Genomic DNA, 17,786 nt, shown 5'->3' with positions numbered 1-17,786 from the left:
AAGCTAATGTAACATACTGACATCTTGCATTAAGTCTTGAATATTGTTGGGTGTATATGACACTGGTGGTTTTCAGTTTCTAACTTTTCCACAGTTTTCAATGATTGATTGGTTATTATGCCCATCACTAGACTCCACTCACAAACAATTGTACCCTACTGACATCTTGAATATTGTCGGGTGCACATGACGCTGGTGGTTTTCAGTTTCTACCTTTTCCATGGTTAAAGTGTCAATGATTGGTTATTATGCCCATCGCTAGACTCCACTGACAAGCTATTTTACCATACTGACATTTTGAATATTGTTGGGTGCACATGACGCTGGTGGTTTTCAGTTTCTACCTTTTTCACAGTTGTCAATAATTGGTTATTATGCCCATCACTAGACTCCACTGAGCACAAGCTATTGTACCATACAGACGTCTTGCATGTAGTCTTGAATATTTTTGGGTGCATATGAAGCTGGTGGTTTTCAGGTTCTACCTTTTCCACAGTTAAAAAGGTTTGCATTATTGGTTATTATGCCCAAGCTATTGTACCATACTGACATCTTGTTATATTGTTGGGTGCACATTACGCTGGTGGTTTTCAGTTTCTACCTTTTCCACAGTTTTCAATGATTGATTGATTGGTTATTATGCCCATCACTAGACTCCACTGAGCACAAGCTATTGTACCATACAGACGTCTTGCATGTGGTGTTGAATATTTTTGCGTGCATATGACGCTGGTGGTTTTCAGGTTCTACCCTTCCACAGTTAAAAAGGTTTGCATTATTGGTTATTATGCCCATCACTAGACTCCACTGACAAGCTATTGTACCATACTGACATCTTGAATATTGTTGAGTGCACATGACGCTGGTGGTTTTCAGTTTCTACCTTTTCCACAGTTTTCAATGATTGGTTATTATGCCCATCACTAGACTCCACTGACGAGCTATTGTACCATACTGACATCTTGCATGCAGTCTTGAATATTGTTGGGTGCTTATGACGCTGGTGGTTTTCAGTTTCTACCTTTTTTCCATGGTTAATGTGTCAATGATTGGTTATTATGCCCATCACTAGATTCCACTGACAAACTATTGTACCATCCTGACATCTTGCATGCAGTCTTGAATATTGTTGGGTGTAAATGACGCTGGTGGTTTTCAGTTTCTACCTTTTCCACGGTTAAAGTGCCAATGATTGGTTATTATGCTCATCACTAGACTCCACTGTCAAGCTATTCTACCATTTTGACTGTAAATATTGGCATTCTGGGCGCAGTTTTGAATGCAGTCGATGCAGATTATTGCTGTGATTTTTAACTTCTACCTTTTTCCCGAGTGAAAAACGGCCACGAAAGACAACCCTGAAAATTAAAATAATCCTGCCTATCTTGCTATACTTCAGTCACATTCAATTTTTCATGACCTGCTTCATTTTCTCCTCCTTCCAGAGGCTGATATGCTTTGAGGATGAGTGGCGTCGGGGAAAGCTCATCTGACCCTGCAAGGGCAGAGTTACGGAAACGTAAAGAATGTTCGGCTGAACTTCTTGGACCCAGGTGAGCACTTTGCACCGAGCCCTTTAAATTAATCTGCAAAAAAAATCATCTTACAAGCACTATTTTGTCAACATGAATCCATGCAGGACTCTATGAAGGGGCGTTGAAGGTACTTGGAGCAATTGAGTGTACTAGCGCCTCTTGCCAAGATTTATAGTAGGAGTTCAGCGCTGTCATTTAGCAGCTATGAAAATGAGAGCTTTCTTCACTTTGTGTTGAGCGCTTTTTCTGCACCATGTAAAAAAAACAACATTTTTGCACTTTTTATTTCATTGAACGACAAATACTGCATTTTCTCACCCCCTTTCTATACTTTTTCTGTTTTGTCCACAGTCCCAAGCGGAGCAACGAGAAGCGCAACCGTGAGCACGAGAACAAATATATAGAAGAGCTAGCGGAGCTGATCTTCGCCAACTTCAACGACATTGACAACTTTAACGTCAAGCCCGACAAATGTGCAATCCTAAAGGAAACTGTGAAGCAGATCAGACAGATAAAGGAGCAAGGTACCACCTCAGTGAATATAACACTTTTCACTATTTTCACTATTTTTCTCAAGCTGCCGGGCCTCCACTGAAGCCTTTTTTTCTGGCTAAAACACTGATCTATTGTGCCATATTTAGATTATGCCATATGCCATACCAAAATAACCAAGCCAATGAAAGCCAAATGTGTTTTTATTAGGTTTTGAGATCAATTTATTATGGAATAATAATAACGCTCCCTTCATCGCGTCATCATGTAATGTGCTTAGTAATCAGGAGCACACTGTTGGCTTCCCTCGCTTTCCATCCTGAGCCAGAACACCAGCTAAATCAATCTCACTGTGGCTGAATTGTTTGCCAGATGCTCATTTGAGGTCCTTGTAGTCATTTAAGATCTTTCTTGGATCAAAACACATAAGATTTCAGGAGCTCCGTTGTCCCTAAAATGGTTTTTAATCAGCCAGTAAATTGCGTTTGCTGGAATTTATAATAGATTCACATGTCGTTGGAGATGTGTAACTTTTAGGAAGTCATAGAAATGTGTGTAGCTGAGTAAGTTTAGACTGCGCTCAAGCTGAAGAAGTCTAATTATACGTGGACAACACTGATGTCATCTTGTTTTATGTGACAGGGAGCCCAGCCTTATGTAACATGAGCCTATGCTACTGTTTGTATGCTGGTGTGTTGCCTGTGCTATGATTTTTCGGAGAAATATACCGTACCACACGGCGAACCTCATGAATCCAATGGGCTTGAAATTTCTCACATATGTCTTCATACATTCGAGCCACATAATTTTATTATGTACAGTATGCATTGTGGTGGTCTACAGCAGTGGTTCTGAACTGGTTTGTCAGCGGGACCCATCATCACCCTTTAGTGAGGTTATCCAGCATGCTCTGCGGGTTGTAATTGCAGGCATAGTTTGCATTGTTCTAGTTTAAAACCGAACCAAACATGCTTTCTTCTATTGTGGAGTGGCATCATTACCTCTTTGTGCCTAAAAAAATATTAGAATTACATCACCTTGTAGCGTGTGGTTATCCAGCATGCTCTGCGGGTTGTAATTGCAGGCATAGTTTGCATTGTTCTAGTTTAAAACCGAACCAAACATGCTTTCTTCTATTGTGGAGTGGCATCATTACCTCTTTGTGCCTAAAAAAAATATTAGAATTACGTCACCTTGTAGCAGGAGGTTATCCAGCATGCGCTGCGGGTTTTAAGTGCAGGCATAGTTTGCATAGTTTTCTAGTTTAAAACTGAACCAAACATGCTTTCTTCTATTGTGGAGTGGCATCATCACCTCTTTGTGCCTAAAAAAAAAAAATAGAAATACGTCTTTGTAGGTCAACCTGTAGTGTGAGGTTATCCAGCATGCTCTGCGGGTCTTAAGTGCAGGTATAGTTTGCGTAGTTTTCTAGTTTAAAACTGAATCAAACATGCTTTCTTCTATTGTGGAGTATCATCACCTCTTTAAGCCTAAAAAAAGCGACCTAAACAGTAGCCTTCAAGTTATTTCCTTTAAACTTAAATAGCCAAAAACTTACCACTTCCACACGAATAGGGAGGATAACTATTAACAGTTATTTAACCTTTAACATGAACATGAATCAAACGTAATAATTTTTTCTGGGTACATGATACCATACAGCATCCATATCAAACTAATGTGGCCCACAGGCCGCGTGTTTGAAACCCCTGATCTAAAGAGATGGTACCTGTTTTATGGCGCCAGAGTTTTTTTTTTTTTACAGCTTTCTTCACACTGCAACTGCTTGTTCATGTCAACACTGCAGCCTTCACTGGCCGTTGCCTGAGATAGCCACCACGCCGATGACAGTCGCCGGCTTGTTATGGATTATATTTAGCACCCGCAAGGGACCGCTTTTTTTTTTTTTTTTTATACAAGTGATCGGTTCCTCCCTCAGTCTGCGGCACACTTCTTGAAACGGACAGAGAGGGCCAGTGAGGGGCCACGCTGACATTGAGTGATGGGTCGGTACCCAGGGCAGCTGTGCCGCTATACGGCGCCCCGTTGGGCCAGAAGAGGGTCCCGCTGATACAAACATCATTAACTCTGAAAGAGATGAATGTGGGTCTGTGTGTGTGTGTGTGTGTGTGTGTGTGTGTGTGTGATGTTGCAAAAGCAACATTTTTGTTTTTTCAGACATGTTCATCCAGATGTAAGGCGGCAGATTCCTAAAAACAGGAAGTGCTCTTTTACTAGCTTCTATGCAGACTGTAAAGGCTGTGATTGGTCGGGTTTTTTACACCTTCTTTTCTGATTTCAGATCAACATCTACAATAAAAGTGATTGATCCAACACGTTTATCAGTTCCGGCACCAGTATCAAAGCCCTTCTCTCTTTAATTATCATTGTTCACTCGAAACAAAGGATGCTAACAACCTCAATAGGCAATGAATTGTGTTTTGTTTTTTGTTTTTTTTTTTTTTTTGCAATGTCGTCCTAAAATCTGAATCCTCCTCTCAGAGAATAATCTTCCACTTCTGCAGCCGTGGAACACAAAAAATTATCCTTTATTTGTATTATTATGTACTCCCACAGTGATTCTGTAATTGCACATGACAACATAATGCATCCGGCGCTCACTAACAACCTTTTGTTGTAGCCACGGCAACCTGCTAAACAAATAAATTACAGCATAAAAAAAGAAATATCTTGTCAACATTTACTTGTAGGTCAGTTCCTGGTTTTCTTTTCTGTGATGTAGATTTCTTTTTTTTTTATGTTTTAACTTTCATGCATCCGCCAACAGAGAAAGCGGCCGCAGCCAATGAGGAGGAGGTACAGAAGTCCGATGTGTCATCGACGGGCCAGAGTGTGATTGACAAAGATGCCTTAGGACCAATGATGCTGGAGGTGGGTAGCGAGGCTTTTTCTTGACTGATGATGCCACGAGAATTTAACATCACAGATATGAGCACACAATTACCCCCCACTACCCACTACCCCCACGCTGACTTTGAAGCTCTCATTCCAGCATAGGCTCCATAATTTAATCCGTGATTGATATATATTTAAGAGCCGTCCTCCGAGACGATGGCAAATGGGCTAAAAGTGGCCGTGTGTGTGTGTGTGTGTGTGTGTGGAGTAAAAGCTTGCCAGCATCTTGTATCTGCCCCGGATTGGCTGTAAATCACAGAGCGCAGCAATGGCCTCATTGTCCTGCGGAGGGCCACTGAAGTGCTTACGTATAATGGGAAAGAAAGCAAGAGCCTGATGAATGAATCACTCCATTGAGCCCTGTCCTCACGCTCACATCCTCCCTCCCTTTTCTCTCGCTCACTTCTTCAATTCACTTTTCCCTCCCTAGCCGCCCCCCTCCCACCCTCTCTCTCTCTCACCCGTATTCTCTTCATTCGCCTTCAGATCTGTCCTGTCATAGAATATTTATAGCTCTCCTGTCCTGGTCCAGCGTCACCAAATCGACATACTGACTCTGAGCTAAATATAGCCGCCGTGCTGCCTGCATGCTTTCCCATCTGTCAGCCGGCCCTCCAACCAAAAAAAAAAAAAAACTCAGCGTTCGGCCATTCACACCCGCTCATAAAGTTTCATAAAGTAAATACTACAAGAGGAGAAAGACACTCAAAACAAAGTCATATAAACACAATGATTAAGATCAATTATGAAATATATGCACGTTGACTTAGTGGTTAGCATGTTGGCCACACTGTCTGGAGATCTGGGTTTGATTCTCTGTTTCTGAGTGGAGTTTGCATGTTCTCCCCGTGCATGTGTGGGTTTTCTTCGGATACTGCAGTTTTTATCCTGCATTCCAAAAGTTAATTGTCGCCTCTAAATTGTCCATAGGTGCACCCATCATACTGTAAATCAGAGCTGTAAAACTCCATCTTAATCATCCATAGGTGTCCATGTTATAACATATTATATTTACACAGAAAGACACACTATAAACCTTACAATGCTATGTGCACTTGGTGTTCCCAGCATCACAAGTGAGACTTGGTACAAACACAAGCTGTAGTAATTCTCCATGTGATCAAACTTATTTAAGATTTGTCAGATCAAAACGTAATATTAACATCCACTACTTGTTTTTTGGTTTTTATTATTAACTCATTCAATCCATCTCTATACTGTCCATTATTGAAGATTTTGACTGATTTTTTCAAGACACACAGAATATTGTGTTCTCGGGCTAAAAAGACATGGTATGTACCCAAGGAGGCTGCACGGTGGAGAAGTGGTTAGGCCTCACAGCTAGGAGACCCAAGTTCAATTCCACCCTTGGCCACCTCAATGACCTGCCTTTATTTTTGACAATTATATATCAATAAATGCCTCACTACTGCTATATAATAATAAAGAACATCATATTTCTCGGGCTGTGGTTAGCGCGCAGGCCACACAGCTTGGAGACCCGAGTTCAATTCCACGCTCGGCCATATCAGTGTGGAGTTTGCATGTTCTCCCCATGCATGCGTGGGTTTCCTCCCACATTCCAAAAAACATGCTAGGTTAATTAGCGATATCAAATTGTCCATAGGTATGAATGTGAGTGTGAATGGTTGTTTGTCTATATGTGCCCTGTGATTGGCTGGCCACCAGTCCAGTGTGTACCCCGCCTCTCGCCCGAAGACAGCTGGGATAGGCTCCAGCACCCCCGCGACCCTCGTGAGGACGAGCGGCAGAAAATGAATGAATGAATGTTAATTTTCCGGCTGCACGGTGTACATGTGTTTTGCGCACAAGGTACACGGCTAGGAGACCCGAGTTCAATTCCACCCTCAGCCATCTCTGTGTGGAGTTTGCATGTTCTCCCCATGCATGTATGGGTTTCCTCCCACATTCCAAAAACATGCTAGGTTAATTAGCAACTCCAAATTGTCCATAGGTACGAATGTGAGTGTGAATGGTTGTTTGTCTATATGTGCCCTGTGATTGGCTGGCCACAAGTCCAGGGTGTACAATGCCTCTCGGCAGAAGACAGCTGGGATAGGCCCCCTTTTTCATTTTTTTTTTTTGTTATCAGCAGTAGAACAGAGGTAAGATTCAGCAAAATATCAGTTGTCAACCCAAAAAAAGTACTTTTTATGAAGATACATTACAAGCATAGCTTCACTTTGACTCAAATTTAGCTATACATATTTAGCCAAAATATGTAAACAACCATGCCAATTTTACTATACATTTGCAACCGAACTGTGAGTGCACGCGTTAGAATTTCTCTTCAATGCATAACCGCTCCTGCCTTTTCACTTCCTGGTTGCTGCAGAGCATGGATTTAAATGGGCCAGATGCAGGCCGAGGTCTTCTAAAATGCAAAGTGCAATACATACACACACCCGATATTGCAGTGCAATGTCTGAAAGGTGATGGAAGGCTTTGCCCCCCCCCCTCTCATTCCTTTGATAATGTATGGCAACCTTTAACCACTGTGTCAACTTCAAACCGAGTACTGTGTGTTTCCGGGCTAACACAAACATAACATTTCCATGCATCAAGCCCGCCATGAAAATAGACATCCAAAGTACATCGATGTGTGACAGCGGCCCGCCATCTGCGCAGCGTATCTATAATCAAGAGCGCTGCGAGCGGCCATATTGGCCAAACGGCGTTATGTAAGCGTTGTCTGGAAGGGAGGCAAGAGTTTGGCAGCGCGGAGTGGTGTTTGCTCCGTTTTCTGTTTTGCCCTACTTGTCCGGGTCCGTGTGGCCTTTCTTGAATGCACTTGAACGCGCCGCCAAATGATCGAAGTTGTTATGTTGAGTACTTTTTGCATATACATAAGTATCATGATTATTATTATTATTATAACACCTCAGCATGCATGTCTTGTCTCTCCACATCGGAGTTTACAGCTTTCTCTTTTAAGAGCTGTGGGTGATTTGATGGCCTAATTGCCACCATCTTGTGTGTAATGGCTGACCTGGGGCTGTATTCTTTCAATTAAGTGTTCCTTCTCCTGCACATCCTCTTTTTTTTTTTTTTTTTTTTTTCCTGCAGGCGCATGCTTTTAGCCTGCTTTCTGTCACTCTGCAAGAGTGATGAATGTACAAAGTGTATTATATCTGTTTTTAGACGCAACTCGTTGCGTCCAGAGCATGCTAGGTCAACAACAGCAACATTGCAGCGAATGAACAAACAACCGTTTTATCCTGATAACGCGCATATTCGTGCATGAATATCGAATCTACCTTTCTCTACTCTGCAGGCCCTGGACGGTTTCTTCTTCGTGGTGAACATGGAGGGCAACATCGTATTTGTGTCTGAGAACGTGACCCAGTATCTGCACTACAACCAGGAGGAGCTGATGAACACCAGCGTCTACAGCGTGCTGCACGTCGGGGATCACGCCGAGTTCATTAAGAACCTGCTGCCCAAATCCCTCGGTGAGCCTCCCAGCTACCACTTCTGTATCCCCCATCTTAACACGTTGCGTCACGCCCATTTCGGCGCAGAACTGAGCCAATTTTCACCGCTCGAGGTCTCGTTTTTGACACGTCAAAAGACACAGAAGGTCGAAAAGGTGGTTCTTGTGATGCTGTATAACATTATTTCAATACGGTTCCCGTAGGAAATCATGTGACCTGAATTCATTCATCCCAGGCTCAAACTGTCACCATTTAAAAAAAAAAAAAAAAAAAAAAAAAAAAAAAAACGTTTTAAGAATGGTATTTGGTTTAATAAAAACGGCCCCGCAGTCCTCCAAAATCCTCGCTCTTCCCTAATTTTCACCCAACGCAGACAGGCACTGGTCCCCCTTGTCCTCTCCCTCCCTTCCCAGCTAATTAACTTCCTTTTTCAGCTACTTTCCCCTGTCAGCAACATCATGGCTCCCTTCTGATGTTCTCATCTGGTACCGTCTTTTCTCATGCCGTTACCATGTTCCCGTTTTGTAGCTTTTCCGCCAACATTTGACACCCTGTCCCACGTACCTCTGATTTGGACCAAGCGCTGGAGGTGATTTGCAATGTATGTCAGGAGATTTCCCTCCATCCCCTCTTTTTTTTTTTTTTTTTTTTTTTTTCCTCTCCCCCCCTCTCTTCTTCTCTCCCGGTGCTCCGGATTGAGGTCTGAGTGCCCAGCCATCTGGGCGGGAGAGCAGCGCCGAGAAGAGCACCCAGGAAACCATCAGTGAGGCTGTGTCCCAGATACTGGGAGATTATCGATGCACCAAATGAGATCACAAACCAGATGGAGTGGGATGGGAGTTTGCTAGAGCGAAAGGAGTTGTGTGCGTCTTTTCTTGTGTGCGTTGGGTAGAGGAAGAAAACTTGGCAATAGCCTTTTCAAGGACATGCGTATTTTGGCCTTTGGTACTTTTTGGAGCAAAAGTCATTTTGAGCCTTAGATAGATCTAGATCAGATCACATGAACTGGTCTATAATAATGTCATGGAGTAATCTAATAATGTTATTACTTACATAAGTTTAAAACAATGGAAAGCACAACATCAGATTTAAACCACAAACTTGATCTTCACTCATCAAGCATTTAGAAGATCTTTGACAGGCTATTTAATACATCTCCAAAAACAGCAAAACAATCCTGTCATAAATAGGATCTTTGACAAGCATGTTTGCAGTAGAGCCTTAACAACAGAACCATCTGTTGTTGTTCCTCGATCATATAGAGGATCTTTGACTAGTGTTTTTGCAGTACATTCCTAAAAACAGAAAAACATTCCTGTCATAAAGAGGATCTTTGACAAACAGTAGATCCTTAAAAACAGCAGAGGCTTCCAAGCATCTAGAGGACTTTTGCCAGATTTTTTTGTACATTTCCAAAAACAGCAAATCAAGCATTTTTGCAGTACATCCTTAAAAATAGCAGAATTGTTCTTATCATATAGATGATCTTTGACCAGGTTTTTTGCAGTACATTCCTAAAAACAGCAGTGTTCCAAGCATACTATAGCCAATCTTTGCAGTACATTCCTAAAAACAGCAAAACATTCCTGCCATGAAGAGGATCTTTGACAAGCAGTAGATCCTTAAAAACAGCAGAGGCTTCCAAGCATTTAGAGGATCTTTGACAGGTTTTTTTGTACATTTCCAAAAACAGCAAATCAAGCATTTTTGCAGGACATCCTTAAAAACAGCAGAAGGTTCCTATCATTTAGAGGATCTTTGAGTGTTTTTGCAGTACATTCCTAAAAACAGCAAAACATTCCTGTTGTCATAAAGAGGATCTTTGACAAGTATGTTTGCAGTAGATCCTTAAAAACAGCAGAGGCTTCCAAGCATTTAGAAGACCTTTGCCAGGTGTTTTTAGTACATTTCCAAAAACAGCAAATCAAGAATTTTTGCGGTACATCCTTAAAAACAGCATAAGGTTCCTATTAAATAGAGACTCTGACTAGGTTTTTTTGTAGTACATTCCTAAAAACAGCAGTGTTCCAAGCATACTATAGCCAATCTTTGCCGTACCTTCCTAAAAACAGCAAAACAATCCTGTCATAAAGAGGATCTTTGACAAGCATGTTTACAGTAGATCCTTAAAAACAACAAAACCCTCTGTTGTTGTTGTTGTTCCTCTATCATATAGAGGATCTTTGACTAGTGTTTTTGCAGTACATTCCTAAAAACAGCAAAACATTCCTGTTGTCATAAAGAGGATCTTTGACAAGTATGTTTGCAGTAGATCCTTAAAAACAGCAGAGGCTTCCAAGCATTTAGAAGACCTTTGCCAGGTTTTTTTTGTACATTTCCAAAAACGGCAAATCAAGCATTTTTGCAGTTCATCCTTAAAAACAGCAGAAGGTTCCGATCATATAGAGGATTTTTGACTTGTTTTTTTTTTGTAGTACATTCCTAAAAACAGCAGTGTTCCAAGCATATACGCAATCTTTGCAGTACATTCCTGTTGTAAAGAGGATCTTTGACAAGCATATTTGCAGTAGATCCTTAAAAACAGCAGAGGATTCCAAGTCCTTTGAGGATCTTTGACAGGCTTTTTAGTACATCTCCAAAAACAGCAAAAAAATTGTGTAATTTTTGCAGAAGGTCCTTAAAAACAGCAGAGGGTTCCTGTTATCATATAGAGAATCTTTGACTTGCGTTTTTGCATACATTCCCAAAAACAGCAAAACAATCCTTTTCATAAAGAGAATCTCTGACAAGATCCTAAAAAACAGCAAAGGGTTCCAAGTATATAGAGGATCTTTGACTAGCATTTAGATACAAAATCCCTAAAAATGAAGACAAGGTTCTTAAGGTCGAGCTTAAGTGTTGTAGCTCCGCCCTTTTTACAGTAACTTGCACGATGTCCTTTGCTTCCCTGTAGTGAACGGCGTGCCCTGGTCCAGCGAGGGTCCGAGACGAAACAGTCACACCTTCAACTGCCGCATGCTGGTGAACCCCCACAGCGAGAACCAGGACGAGCAGCACGAGCACGAGCAGCAGCAGCAGCAGAAATATGAGACCATGCAATGCTTCGCCGTCTCGGAACCCAAGTCCATCAAGGAGGAAGGAGACGGTACGGAAGCGGCCGTGTGACCGATGCTCATTGGCCGAGGAGCACAAATCAAAAGTCCATATAGTCACTGTGCTTACGAAATGTAAATATTTGTGCAGAAGCTGCCATATTGCTAGATTATAGTATTATAAATCCATGGAAATATTTCTGAACTCAGTGGGGAATCTGTTCCGCTGCCACTTTAAGTGCATTAGTGACATTCATATCTACATTCCTAGGTACGTGTTTGACACTTCTTATAGCAACTTACTCAAATACATTTTTTTTATATTTTTATGGCTGAACACCACAACCTTTTTTCTGAGTCAGCATTTTTGCAAAGTATTGGCCCACATTACTCCCAAAGCAATTGCAGTATTGTGCAACTAAACTTTATTTTCTCCCTGAATTTGACAAGCAACCACTTTCTAACCCCCCCGCCCCCACCTCCTTCCTGCTAAGCTGCAAATGTGCAATTACAATAGTGTGAAAACTCCCCAGCTTTGTCTCAACTTGTCCTTTGTCCTCCTTGGCTGCATCTGTGCGGTGGCGGCTGCTTACAAAACCGGGAGTAGTTGTTTTTAAAACTAAGTAAACTAGGACCGCTGGAGGGTTGGAGTGGGGGGGGGGGGTTATATTTGCAAGAATTTGTGCAGCCATAAACAATGGAAGGAGTGAGAGTTCACTGATCTATGTGCCGGACCACCAATAGGATCGGAATGGGATATTGTGTGTGGATATTATTGAGATACTAGGGGGGGATTTATTAGTGAGATGGAACTACGTACACTGTAGGTGGGACCAGTTTCACACACACACACACACTCAAAGGTCACACTCTATCATTCCCCCTCCCCCCAGTCATAGCTGCTTCTCCTCATGAAAGGAAAAACAGGGGAGCCCTGTTCCCTATCCTCATTTATAACCGTATTAATTATTCTGCCTGGGAATAACATGCATTTCATTTTCCTTACCCTTCTCCATCATAGCCGTCTAACCCCCCCCCTTCCCATCCGCCTTCGCCCTTTCTATATCTGTCCTATGCTCATCTATTTCTTCTCTCCATCGCTCTCCTTAGATTTCCAGTCGTGCCTGATCTGCGTGGCTCGCAGGGTCCCCATGAAGGAGAGACCCATGCTTTCGACACATGAGAGCTTCACCACACGCCAAGACCTACAAGGTACCCAAACATACCACTCCAAACCACAATAATGTTACAATATTAAATGAGTATCGCTCTCAAAAACGACGCATCTTCGTGTGAATAAATTGTGCAGGTGTAACGTCCTGCGAGTCCTCGGGTCGTAATTCCTCCCGTACGACTCTCCCTTGCGTTTGTCACCAGCCCATAAATCTTCCCCCACGCTAGCATTGTAAGATGATTATCGCTTTGGAGAACAGCTCCTAGGATCCGACACATTAAAGTCAATTGTTTGTCTGCAATGTGGGAGGTCGAGTTTTCCCTTCTGAGCAATGACACAAACCTGTTTTTTTAAACATGCATAAACACACAGAAATCAATTTAAAAAATGCACATGTTGTTGTGTTTTTTAATCTCCTGTGTCCAAGTGGAGTAGGCAACGTTGTCAGTGCAAAAGGTACATAGAAGACTTCGCTAATCTCCGTCCATGTTTGCTGTTTCAAGGGAAGATAACATCCCTGGATACCAGTCTGCTACGGGCCTCCATGAAACCAGGCTGGGAGGACCTGGTGCGGCGTTGCATCCAGCGTTTCCACCTGCAGAACGACGGAGAAATGTCCTTTGCCAAACGGCATCAGCAGGAAGGTAAATCTCACAACCGCAAAGCCGACTATCGCCATTTTTTTTTGTTGTTGTTGTTGGGGAACTGAACTGTACTAGGGCTGCACGGTGGTCGAGTGGTTAGCGTGTAGATCTCACTGCTAGGAGACCCGAGTTCAATCCCCAACCTCGGCCATCTCTATGTGGAGTTTGTATGTTCTTCCCGTGCATGCGTGGGATTTCTGATGAGTGGTTAGGCCTCACTGCTTGGAGACCCAAGTTCAATTCCACCCTTGGCCACCTCAATGACCTGCCTTTATTTTTGACAATTATATATCAATAAAGGCCTCACTCCTACTATAAAATAATAAAGAACATCATATTTCTCAGGCTGTGGTTAGCGCGCAGGCCACACAGCTTGGAGACCCGAGTTCAATTCCACCCTCAGCCACCTCTGTGTGGAGTTTGCATGTTCTCCCCGCGAGTACTCCGGTTTCCTCCCACATTCCAAAAAACATGCTAGGTTAATTAGCGACTCCAAATTGTCCATAGGTATGAATGTGAGTGTGAATGGTTGTTTGTCTATATGTGCCCTGTGATTGGCTGGCCACCAGTCCAGGGTGTATATACCCCATCTCTCGCCCGAAGACAGCTGGGATAGGCTCCAGCACCCCCGCGAGCCTGGTGAGGACGAGCGGCAGAAAATGAATGAATGTTAGTTTTTGGGCTGCACGGTGTGCATGTGGTTTGCGCACATGCCTCACAGCTAGGAGACCCCAGTTCAATTCCACCCTCGGCCATCTCTGTGTGGAGTTTGTGGGTTTTCTCTGAGTACTCCGGTTTCCTCCCACATTCCAAAAACATGCTAGGTTAATTAGCGACTCCAAATTGTCCATAGGTATGAATGTGAGTGTGAATGGTTGTTTGTCTATATGTGCCCTGTGATTGGCTAGCGACCAGTCCAGGGTGTAGCCAGCCTCTCGCCCAAAGACAGCTGGGGTAGGCTCCAGAATTAGCGGTAGAAAAATGAATGAATGAACTGAACTATACTGTACTTTTTTTTTTTTTTGCACTTCTTTTTCTTTTAGTGCTGCGCCACGGCCAGGCATTCAGCCCCATCTACCGCTTTTCCCTCTCGGACGGAACCATTGTGTCAGCCCACACGAAGAGCAAATTGGTGCGCTCGCATGCCACCAACGAACCTCAGCTCTACATGTCTCTGCACATTCTGCAGAGGTATGTATCGCCACGTGTGTCAGACATTCAAAAAGCATGAGCTTCTTGGCATATTTTAACGTAATGGAGCTATGAACTGGTTAGCAGAATTATGTCATAAGAATGAATTTATATTAGTGATAATTTAGTCTTTTAGCAGTTTATAAAGATATCATCATGACGGGACCTTGATTGCTTGTTTGTGTTGTGACTCCAGGGAGCAGACAGTATGCGGAATGGGCCAGGACATGGGTCCTGGCACTCAGGCCACAGGGATGGCTCCCAAGCCAATGAACTCCTCCACTCCCTCCATGACCCCCCCAACACCGGGCAGTTTGCCAGGCTCGGGACCTCAGGGCCAGGACACGACCATCAGCAGCAACAGCACGCCTTTCTCCCCTCCGGGCCCCGCGGGCCCCAGAGAACCAGCCGCCTTAGGGGGGGGACACATGCAGGCCTACCGTCAAGGCTGCCCCCAACCACACAGCCACACCGGAGGAATGCAACCTCCCCAGCAGGGCCAGAACTGGAGAATAAACAGTCCCTCTCGTGCCAGCCCCAGCCCGGCCGGTGGACCCCATGCGCCTCAGCAGAACTCGATGCTCTCCCCCAGGCATCGTGGCAGTCCTGGCGGGGCAGGAAGCCCACGTGTAGCAGGAGGGCTCCACTCCCCGTCCCCGGTGGGGATGTGCGGAGGTGGGCCTGGTGGTGCAGGTGGTAGCGCAATAAGCACCCACGCCAACAGCTACACGAGCAGTTCCCTGTCAGCCTTGCAGGTTCTAAGCGAGTGCCATGGTGTAGGACACGGGCACGGCCCCCCTCATGCACATACACTGGGGTCGCCAGATCGGAGGATAGGCTCTCCGGCAAGTGTCACACCCGGATCTGGTGTAAACACTCATCTCATGTCAAAACTCGGCGCAGGGGCGACTAGCGGTACAGCGGATTCGTTTGGGCCTCATACAGAAGGTGGTCAAGGGGGGCACACCCCAGGTCAAACAGAAAGCAACATTGTTGAACCTAAGGACGAGAGGGAGGGGCCACTTGAGGGTCACGATGCTCACAGTCGTCTCCATGACAACAAGGGACACACTAAGTTACTACAACTTCTCACTACAAAACCAGAGCCTCTGGAGACCCCCCTGTCTCCGACTGCAGGAGGCGATGGGAAGGACCAGGCTGGGACTGGGGTCCGAGGTGGTCATTCTGGAGGAAGTACTCACACCACCTCTCTTAGAGAAAAACACAAAATCCTCCACCAACTCCTTCAGAACAGCACGTCTCCCGTGGACCTGGCTAAGCTCACCGCGGAGGCCACCGGTAAGGAGCTGGGGCAGGAGCAAGGCCAAGGTGCTTCTGGGGGTGAAATCACCCCAAAACAGGAACCCTTGAGCCCCAAGAAGAAAGACAATGCTCTACTCCGCTACCTCCTGGATAAGGATGACACGGCGCTGAAGGACAAGGTTCCTAAGCTGGAGCCGGGCGAGGTGAAGGTGGAAGTCGGGAAACATCCGCTTGTTAAAACGGAGAAACAAGATGTCGGATACGATCAAGCTGAGCAGGTCAGTTTTTTTTTTTTATATGGTTTAAAAGCGGAATTCCGTTGGTGGTATTAAACTTCCCTGGTTCTGTGCCACCACGAGAAACATGTGCATGACAAGTTTTGCACTCAATCACAAGGGAGCCATTATGTTGTTGTTTTTTTGGCCCATTGTATTGAGTTCCGGACACTTATAGAACAGAAAGCTTTCTAGATCTTCCAAAATCTGCACCTATCCCTTGAATTTCACGCTTGTACAGCTAACGTCCATATAAGGAAGTGTTACAAGGATGTTACAGTGAGCCCATGTTAGAAAAAAAACTTCATTTTTAGAACATGCCACCAAAAAAATAACACACTGGCTGCAAATGGCCCCTGAGCCACTTTTTGGACACCCCTGCATTAGAGTATCGCAGTCTGCATTATAACGAGAAGTAGCAGCAGCCACTACCAATTAGCTGCAGGCGACAAGTGCCAATTTTCGACTTCTGAGTGAGAGAGAGGAAAAACCGCCTGCTCCCAACGCCATGTGCTGCATGCAATCAGATCTCGCTTGCCCGCAGTACCGTGGACGGCGGCCAACATCGGCCTGGCTACTCCGCTGAAATGAAAACAGTTTGTGTTGCCGCCTAACAATCCTGGCAGCGGTTGCTTTTTAACTACAGGTGTCTCGGAACGACCCAAAAGTGATATCTTAAGGATTGTAACTTCCATCTTGGGGGGCTGCGGGGCGGCAACATGGGGAAAAAAACGGGAAGCTGTCGTTCAGCTTCAAACAACTGTGACATTTGGACCGAGTCCCCCCCCCCCCCGTTGGTTTTGCCGGCTATTTGATCCCGCTTGCGTTTGGCCTGGAATCTGCAGGTTTGGCACCGGCCTGGGTTCATGGCTGGCGCTGAAAGAAAGAAAGGGGAAACAGGAGGGGAAGAATAGGAATGAGGGTGTTGCTGGTGAAATTTCAACAATTCCGAAATTCCGAAAGGCGGCTTACAAGAAATAAGCATATTTTATCATGACCTTTTTTTCCCCACACGGTTGTTACTTTTGCATGTACGTTTGTATTTTGTAAGAGTACAGAGTCAGTTAAGCAGTACAAAATACACAATATAGAAAAATAAACAATATAAACAACCCAGCGTGCAGACCTCACAGCTAGGAGACCAGGGTTCAATTCCACCCTCGGCCATCTCTGTGTGGAGTTTGCATGTTCTCCCCGTGCATGCGTGGGTTTTCTCCGGGTACTCCCGGTTTCCTCCCACATTCCAAAAAAACATGTTAGGTTAATTAGCGACTCCAAATTGTCCATAGGTATGAATGTGAGTGTGAATGGTTGTTTGTCTATATGTGCCCTGTGATTGGCTGGCGACCAGTCCAGGGTGTACCCCGCCTCACGCCTGAAGACAGCTGGGATAGGCTCCAGCACCCCCGCGCGACCCTCGTGAGGATAAGCGGTAGAAAATGAATGTTTCTTCTTTAGTCGGGAACTGATATTTTCACAAAACTTCCAAATGTTCTACTACTGATTACTAAAGAACGGAAAAAAGGTAGAAACAAACTTTTTGTTTGTGATGAAAGAAGGCGGGTGAGTGGTTAGCGCGCAGACCTTACGCCCGAAGACAGCTGGGATAGGCTCCAGCACCCCCGCGCGACCCTTGTGTGGAAAAGCGGTAGAAAATGAATGAATGAATAAACAACCCAAATATTAACAAAAATCAACAGTTTTTTTCCCCAGAGTTATATACAATACAGTATGTAGATAATATGAAACGAGATCTCCCGAAGTCACGCAGTTTAAACTCTCATGCTG

General features: G+C 44.3%; 1 protein-coding gene across 3 annotated transcripts in view; it reads left to right on the top strand.

The window, feature by feature from the left end:
• ncoa2 (nuclear receptor coactivator 2) overlaps positions 1-17,786 on the top strand; it is a 62,384-nt gene that overhangs the window by 24,256 nt on the left and 20,342 nt on the right. For all 3 annotated transcript variants that reach the window (XM_058059400.2, XM_058059399.2, XM_058059398.2), the window contains exons 3-11: positions 1,446-1,553; positions 1,887-2,059; positions 4,816-4,919; positions 8,239-8,416; positions 11,313-11,504; positions 12,562-12,663; positions 13,129-13,269; positions 14,313-14,460; positions 14,657-16,001. In XM_058059400.2, coding sequence (XP_057915383.2) covers positions 1,465-1,553; positions 1,887-2,059; positions 4,816-4,919; positions 8,239-8,416; positions 11,313-11,504; positions 12,562-12,663; positions 13,129-13,269; positions 14,313-14,460; positions 14,657-16,001 — 2,472 coding nt within the window. In that variant the 5' untranslated portion in view covers positions 1,446-1,464. The remainder of the gene's footprint in view (positions 1-1,445; positions 1,554-1,886; positions 2,060-4,815; positions 4,920-8,238; positions 8,417-11,312; positions 11,505-12,561; positions 12,664-13,128; positions 13,270-14,312; positions 14,461-14,656; positions 16,002-17,786) is intronic.

This window comes from Doryrhamphus excisus, linkage group LG7 (assembly GCF_037039965.1).
Source record: "Doryrhamphus excisus strain RoL-2023G ecotype Guam linkage group LG7, RoL_Dexc_Guam_v1.1, whole genome shotgun sequence".
Taxonomy (NCBI): domain Eukaryota; kingdom Metazoa; phylum Chordata; class Actinopteri; order Syngnathiformes; family Syngnathidae; genus Doryrhamphus; species Doryrhamphus excisus.
Note: the sequence above shows the minus strand (reverse complement) of the source record. Positions and strands in the feature narration are given on the sequence as shown.